The following is an 8,218-nucleotide window of genomic DNA, read 5'->3' on the forward strand; positions in this document are numbered from 1 at the left end:
TTGTTTCTATTTTCGCCATAACTTTCAACGGACACGAATCATTAAAGTGGCTGCGATGCAGTTGGCAATTTAGGGCTGTCAACCTCTACTAGAGGAGGTGCCTAAGAAAGAAACACATCTTGTTTAGGAATGTTAGGATTGTCATTCATTTGTTTGCACCGGCATGTTCATCCAACCTTGTACCTGCTGGCCTTTCAATGGAGATCATGATATGTAGCTTGATTTAGGCTATGACACACAAAGAATCACATCTCAAAACAATATAAAAACTGAAAAAGAAAAATACACAAGAGCCCATCTAATTGTAAAGGCAAGATAAACTAGAGCTTGTCCGTTCATTTCCTGTACATTCTCTTTCAATGTTGAAATCCCAGAGACACCTCACCTGGGAAGAACAAATTTTTATACAAAATGAATCACATCCACTGTAGGTCCACACCTTTTGGTTTTCTTTTTCATTTACAATTCCAAAAGGCTTGAGTAACTCTGTTCACAACTTTAATCTCTAACCAGAACACATCATATATCTGTGACTATAAATTAAAAGAGGTTATGACACTGGGGAATAAATGCAATAACAGATATGCCAAAGCATACTCCCCTGGCAGCCACTACTCAAACTCAATGACAATGTCAATGACCAAACTGATGCTTTCTTTTAGTAAGCATTGCCATTTCCGCTAAAGACCAACTATACAGGGATGACTGCCAGCTTCAAGTTAAAACTCGGGTCAAATTATACCGTCATGTGTCTTCTACAAAAACTCTGAAGATGAAAGCACGAAAGCGTCTTGAGTATTGCTTCGGATCAACAGCAGAGATTGAAGTTGGGTCATATTGGAATGATTTGTATGCATGCTCAAGCTTTTTGCTGATATCATAGTCCTGTAGTATGTCAATTATACCGAAGAACAGAATGACATCATATAATTCTCCTGTTGGGTCTCCAACCAACTGAGCCTCACAATCACTTCTTCTCACTGTCCTTTCAGCCCATGCAGGCATATTAATACCTAATCTAATCGAAGACCACCTGAAAGAATGCAATGAAATCATATGAATCAGGTATAATTACTACTAGGGAGTTCTTCAAAAGATGAAAGTTAGCAGAGTGTTAATGGAGCACAGTGTTAATGGATTCATTCCTACCGGTTTGAGTCAGAAATAAGCCTATCCATGTCGACTTTAGAAAGGCGAGGGGCCCCTTCATTGTCAGGGTCGGCATTTCCTGCAAGATCAGAACATAAATCATGTGTCAGAAAGGGTTTGCTTTGAATTTATGAGCTGGCCAAGTAATTGAAGAAATGAGCTAGAAATAACCAGTAGGAGTGCGAACTCCAGAGGTTCGGTCTGGTGTGGGGGGTTCCCTGCATGAGGCTTCTTGGAAGTGAAGGCCAACCAGCAGACTGTAGTCCATTATTCTTTCGTGTTCAAGAAAGTCGCAATCTCTGTCCACTTGCCTGCATCAAGGTATACTTTTAACTTAAAAAGAGAAACTAGACTAAATTATTACTGCAAAATCCTCCATATCTAACTTCTAATGTACCAAACATTCTCACATATGGACATAGCATTCAAAGTGTACGAATCTAATGCAAACTCAAACCTTATGGAAATTGTTATCATTTTATTTATTCAGACATTATGCTTTTTTTTATATAGATATGCTTAATGCACAACAAGATACAAAGCCTAAGCTTAATAACTAAATCAGCTTTGCTAAATTGAGTTTCTAAGCTCAACGGACTGCATAGGTACACGTGCATACATGGAGTGATAATGTTAGGAGACAAAGAAAAAAGAGAGAGAATTAAACCGTGAATGGTTAGCATAAGTTCTGACTATGACCTGAATGTGTGCTCAAAAGTGCTTAGCATCTTACACTCATCCTCAATCAACCACTCCTTTTTCCTAAAGTCAGGCATTAGTTACTTTCGAGGTTTGACAAATAACCAAAACTGCAAAAATTCTGAAGAACGAGCTTTAGCAGCTAGTTTAAGGCCAAGGAACTCTTTGGAAAGTATAATCTGACTGAGGAACTATTTTTTTCTCATCAGGTTCCTACCATTGAAAATATTCATTATGAGAGAAATGATATTGAGGTTGCATAATATGCATCAACCTTATGAGTTATGATGGTGACTCTAGCTATTCCTACGCAGTTTTAACACTATAATGAAGGAAAGGGAACGTTCATATATTTTTTATTCCTCTTCCTAACCAAAAAAAGTTTATACAGTAGACCAAAACAATCATAGAGAAGAGACTTAGAACACAAGTTCCCAACCAGCAAAAGAAAGAGAGTGAGAGAGAGAGACGGACAGATGATAGACAGAGGAAAAGTAAAACTATACCTGCAGAACTCTTGAAACCAAACCTTCTGCAACCTAAATATATAATTAAGATCAAGGTCTTTAAGAGTCGTTGTTGCATCAATTTCGGACTCAGGTTTATCCGTTGTACGGCCAAGGGAAGAGCCTTTTAAATCAAACCGCCTATGAATGCCATACTCGGAGCAAAATAGATTCCCCATAATGACAAATCGCACCTGGAATTTCATAAAGTTCATAATCAGAAGTTGATAACTCAATAAAGGTTAAATACCAAAGAACATTACCTTCTTTTGGGCAGTCCCTGTTAATTTTACACAGTGAAGACCGTAAAATTTGGTGACCAGAGTATTCTCAAAGGATCGAACATGATTATAGTAAGCTGGAAGCATTCTCAGAAGCACCTGTAACAGTGTTGGCTAGTGGAGATCAGCACATTATATGGTGTGGAAACTTAAAGGATGAAATCAGAATTCACTCGGGTATTAATTGGGAAGGATGTCATGATTAAATAGTAGTGGCAGCAACATAATTCACTGCTAACTTTGGAATTGCAGAATGCCAGACATGAATTTCAGAAGTAGAAAGCAGTACAAAGAACAGACTCTTATTTGTTATGGATTAATTCAAGAATCACAACATTCGTCAGCTAAATTTGATAATTTTAAATCTTAATTGAAGGGACAGAATATGGTTATAACTGCAAGTTTTGGCACAAATAGTCAATATAAATCTAGGGGGCGGGGTTGGTGGGGGCAAAGCAGGAAGTGGGGGGAAAGGGGAAAAGGGAAGAGACAAAACTTACTTTTACTTCCGCCTTCTTCATGGTCTTTATCATGTACCGGTCATCATTGGTTAAGTAAAAGAAGCTTCCGCTCTTTCCAGGGGATGAGAGCTCTCGAAGGGCGTCATTTCCACATATTGATATCATGTAATCTGCTGGATCTACCTTAAACAATTTCCTGAGAGTCCTGAGGGGTAAATAGGACAAATCAGTAACCCATGTATGCTTCAATCAGAACCAACCGAGATTTTGAATGTAAAGAAACGATATGCTAGTAGTCTGCTTGTATGATAAAACATGTCACTGTTTAGCAGCCCTGATTTTGACAAAGTCATATATCTGTAAGAAACTATGAGTTAATTACGAAACTCTTCGTGTCACAGAGATGGTAGTTTCAGAATTGTATTATACAAAATCCAACAACTACTTTACCACACTACTAACTTACTTAGATAGAGAAAGATGATCCATTAAAAAAGAAACATTTGCAGGTCTTTACCTGAAAACCACAGGACAGTAATCCTTCCATTTGAAGTCACATGACTGGTGGGGTGGAGTATACTTGGATCCTTCTGGGGGAAATTTTGTCCATACTTTTTCCCTTGGATCAAATGCTGAAGTCTTCAGGTCAAGAGATGTAGTTGGAGCAGGCCTTCCAACAGAATGTCTGTGCTATGGCACAAGAAACCAATTACATGCAATGAAGAGTTATCTCATGAATATAAACTTTTAAATTTCATATTCTTAGTGGAAACCTTTTCATTTCACGAAAGGAAAGAAGTTGAAATTGTCAATTTTGCCATACCAGAAACTCATATACTAAAAATACAAAATAGTTAAAAACGGTAGATGTTGAGTTGTAAAAAATTAATAATTAAATCCTCCCAGGATCATATTTGCTTGGTAGAGTAGCAGGTTTCCACCGATAGAACCATGCCACCCTAGCAGAAGCAAGGATGATTGCCTCCAGGGTTACCCCTGGGGATCGCTTCCAAGACCATATAAATGTTTTCCATTTTCCTTAATTGTAAAAAGGAGTGGTAAGTCTAACATAATCTAATGTTGGTCTCGCCTTCTTTTCTGCCATTTTGGTCTCACAAACTTGTAAATTGACCTAATGATTTAAGCAGTTGGTGAAAGAAACTATGTAGTTTGTAATTTCTCATATTCAGAGAAATTTCAAAGGCTTTTCTCAGATTTCTCTTTGACTAAGAGAGCTCTAAGAAGCCTTTAGAACATTAAAATGATGTACATAGCATGAAAATCTAAAACATGAACCTGAACGGAGGAGATCATCATAAGCTAAGCTGGGAGGCCTTAAAAGAGATGAATAAGAATTAAGGATGAGTTAAGGGGTACCGAGCAACTAAAAGCTTAGATTTAAGCTTTGTTGTACAATAAGGACTGATACAAAACAACCAAAAGATCCGAAAACACATTTGACGCAACTGTTTTTGAAGGAAATATTCCCTCCCATTCTTTCATGGTACATTTCCAAGGCTTCTCGTTTAACTCTTTTTATCTCAAAGATTTACTTGCAGATCAAAAGATTAGAATCAAAAGCATAGGAAGAACAAAAAGTGTACCAAGAAAGGCAAAAAAAGCCATGATAAAACAGAACAGGGGGAGAATGAAGAGCAGAAAACAACCAACAAATCATGAATACCTGATCCCCAACTGCAGATTAAGCATAAGTTCATAGTTCTTATGCCCTTTGGATATTGTTATCCCCTGTTTCTTCATTGGCTGAACTTTAAAGTGCTGTTGTCTATTCCCCTTGGCAACCGAACCTTCGAACTCAAGATTCCCAAATGCTCCACTACCATCTCTTGAACTCCGATCAATTCCATCAAACATGTTATCTCCATTGGATCCCCTACTATAATTACTCACCCTCGCATCCGTAGGTCTCCTAGGCCTCGCATTCCCTTCGTTTCCATTCTTATAAATAACCTGCTTGTTCGGGAACTCCCCTTCCATTCCAGGCCAATTCAGCATCTTCTGTGAAGGGAAAGTCGAAATAGTTTCAACCGAACATATCTTACAATCATTCAAGTCCACTGCAAACACCTCCTGAGGATCCCAATCCACATTACCACCAGAGGACCCTGCTGGGTAATAAGTCCCGTTCTGCTCTTTTGAGTCCTTACTCCAAACCCCCACATAAAAACTCCCATCAGCCCACCGAAATGTGCCATTTCCTTTAGGTAAACCTTCTTCCCAAGACCCATCATACCTATTCCCATTGCTCCAAATCATAGTTCCATTCCCATGAATCATTCCATGCCTCAATTGACCAATATAATGGTTCCCATTTTTCCATTGATACCGCCCTTGACCGTCCTGCAGTCCGCGGCGCCATTCACCCTCATAGTAATCCCCATTGACAAAGCTCTTAGTCCCTTGACCATATCTCACATTCATAACCCATGAACCTCTGTAGGTGTCTCCTGCAGCACCTGTATAAGTCCCTTTACCATCCATATAGCCATTCTTGAATTCACCTTCATAAGTGGCACCAGAAGGCCAACTAAACTTTCCTTTCCCTGCTGTCTTGCCCTTCTGCCATTCACCAACATACATACACCCATCTGTCCACAAGTACTTGCCTTGGCCATGCGCATAGTTATCAACCCACTGGCCTGTATAGAAGTCACCATTGGAGAGGACCTTCTCAGCATGGCCGATTTCACCAGGCTCATCATCTGCAGGGGCTACAGACATTGTTGTGAATAAAGGGTTGGCCCTTTTCTTTCCACCAGTATGTGTTTTGCGCACAGTTGCTTTGCAGGCCTTCAAAATGAATCTGAACTCTTTGCTCATTATCTCTCTAAAACCAGCCTCTGGTTAGCTACCTCTATCTCTTCACCTTCCTCACATTCCTCTTGGCTCATTAATCCCAGATCAAAACCCCTCTATCCCCCTCTCTTTTGCTCTCTTTATCTCTTTTACAGACAATGTACGTGCTTCAAAAGCATAGCAAAGTAACCATTCCTGGATGGAACAAACCCAGAAGAGAGAAGAACGTGGAGGGAATCGATACAAAACAAAAAACAAAATTTCAAATCTGGGTTTTGTTTTTTGTGGGTTTTTCTGGTTTTGTGATGTGGGTATTTCAGATTTCGAAATTTTTTTTTTTTTTTTAAAACCCAGAAAAAATTCGAACTATTTGATTGATGGGGAAAGCAAAAAGGTTCGATTGGTACCAATGACTGGCTTTTTCTCTGTTTCTGGTGTTTTTTTCCTTCTTTTCCTTTTTTCTCCTTTTTTTTCTTTTCCTGCTCCGTTGGGTCTGAACAAAGGATTCAACACATTGGTTTTTGATTCCGGTTTTGGCTCCGAGAACCGCTAGCAGACCAAACAGTTGGAGGGGAGAAAAGAATGATGGTGGTGAAATGTCTGCCATTTTTAGTGTCTCAATCAGACTAAACCCCAAATACCACTACTAATTTTAGTTTTGGTTTTAATTTTTAAATCATTACCATTTTGTTTTTTGTTTTTCGTTTCTTTTTTGCCTCAACACCATTTTCAGTACAGCTGCTTTTGCAATGGTGTCCTTTCCTTTTCATATAATTCTTAACTACTCACAATTTCAGAAACTAACCTCTTATGCTCTACCCAACATGATTACATCATACCTTTAGGACCAAAAAGGTGAATTATTATTTCTAACCGCAACCTGACCTTACAATTTACCATCATTACTTTACTAAAATTCAGACCAAAAATAGTTGGTTAAGATCTTGATGGCTAAAACAACATGTAATTAAGTGGTTAAAGGTATTATCCTTATACCCTTGGTTTTGTGTCGATTCACACTAAAGGTGAATTATTTATACCACAAAATTGACCTTACAATTTACCGTTGTTAGTTTAATAAGATTCAGACCAAAAATAGTTTATTAAGATCAAATATTTTATAGCTTAAGTAGTTGAAAGTATTTACCTCTCTTATCTATTATTAACTAGAGTTTATCTTTTTGTTTCTCAAAGACAAACGAGAGAAAAAAAAAAAAACTAATGTCATATTTGGTGACTAATATTGGATTGGATTGGAGATTGGACTGGACACTCACTATATTTAAAGCATATTTAAGGAAGAAATGATTTTTTTTTTAATTTAACCAAGTTGAAGGTAAAAGATGGATTACTTACGAAGAAAATTTATCCCATATAATCCCCACAAAATGATGGGATAACAATACCTTATAACTAATCCTTCCTAATTCCCCCAACATAGAAAGTCATTCAACCCTGCCTTCATTTCCAATCCAATCCAATACTAGTCACCAAATTTCCTATCTAATAACCATTATTGGATTGAATCTTAAGGCCGCTAATAGATAGCAATCATTGGTACCTAATTTTGCAACTGCATGTAGTTCGTTGTCATTGAAAAATAAGGCAACAAAATTTATAATCAAATGACAGAAAACACAAATTATTGAATAAATGGAACATTGATGTCTCTAAATAAAGTTGGAAGAGAATATATGTTAAATGGAGTGTATATTATTTACTTATGAAAGAAAAACAGAAGTGTTACTTAATTTTAGCTACTGAAGTTTTTGGCTTGAAATTTAGGTTTGCTCCAAGTATAAATACATGCTAAACCCTGAACCCTGAGCCCCTTAGCTTGTTCAGGATCTCCTTATTCAAGATTGTATCCCCACTTAACTTTCTATCCAAATAATCATCCTTTCTCAAAAGAAAAAAAGAAAAAAAAAGAAGAAAAAAAAGACTAGTTTGTCTTCTTTTTTTCAACTATATTCAAAATTAGGGATTAAGATTTTGTAAACTAGGTTAAGAAAAATTGAAAATAAAAATATTCTCGGCCATTCATTTCATCTAACCATCTTTTGTGTTTATATGTTTTAAATTTGCACAAGAACTGGAAAAAAAAATTCAATAAAACAAACAGTTATGCACACCTTATTAATTGAGTCCTTTTAAGTTTTTCTAACGGAGTATATAATAATTTTAGCATTTAATTTCACGATGCATAAGTGAAATGCATTTGGTAGATAAAATGAAAATATTTTTGCTCACCACTTTAACGCAAGGTGTATCCTCACCAACCTTCTTAATACTTGACATGTGTCTA

The 8,218-nt window shown here is 37.1% G+C and overlaps 1 protein-coding gene across 2 annotated transcripts; it reads right to left on the reverse strand.

The window, feature by feature from the left end:
• LOC18784716 (phosphatidylinositol 4-phosphate 5-kinase 6) lies at positions 266–6,795 on the reverse strand. 2 transcript variants are annotated; one of them, XM_007218866.2, is made up of 8 exons: positions 4,781–6,795; positions 3,614–3,781; positions 3,136–3,301; positions 2,618–2,734; positions 2,355–2,548; positions 1,321–1,460; positions 1,150–1,228; positions 266–1,033 (listed from the first exon to the last, which is right to left on the reverse strand). In XM_007218866.2, the coding sequence occupies exons 1-8, from the start codon at positions 5,935–5,937 to the stop codon at positions 745–747; spliced, it is 2,310 nt and encodes a 769-aa protein (XP_007218928.1). In that variant the 5' UTR covers positions 5,938–6,795; the 3' UTR covers positions 266–744. The 2 variants fall into 2 exon arrangements, with proteins under 2 accessions (XP_007218928.1, XP_020413784.1); XM_020558195.1 differs by having other exon boundaries at positions 2,618–2,749.

Source organism: Prunus persica, chromosome G2 (assembly GCF_000346465.2).
Source record: "Prunus persica cultivar Lovell chromosome G2, Prunus_persica_NCBIv2, whole genome shotgun sequence".
Classification (NCBI taxonomy): domain Eukaryota; kingdom Viridiplantae; phylum Streptophyta; class Magnoliopsida; order Rosales; family Rosaceae; genus Prunus; species Prunus persica.

What these genes read in the sequence shown, in the direction of transcription:
- LOC18784716 (XM_020558195.1), bottom strand. Translation starts at nt 5,937, where the DNA reads ATGAGCAAAGAGTTCAGATTCATTTTGAAGGCCTGCAAAGCAACTGTG. An exon ending in AATCTGCAGTTGGGGATCAG is followed by an intron (nt 3,782 to 4,780) that starts GTATTCATGATT and finishes GCCATAGCACAG; the next exon opens with ACATTCTGTTGGAAGGCCTG. An exon ending in TACTGTCCTGTGGTTTTCAG is followed by an intron (nt 3,302 to 3,613) that starts GTAAAGACCTGC and finishes TTTACCCCTCAG; the next exon opens with GACTCTCAGGAAATTGTTTA.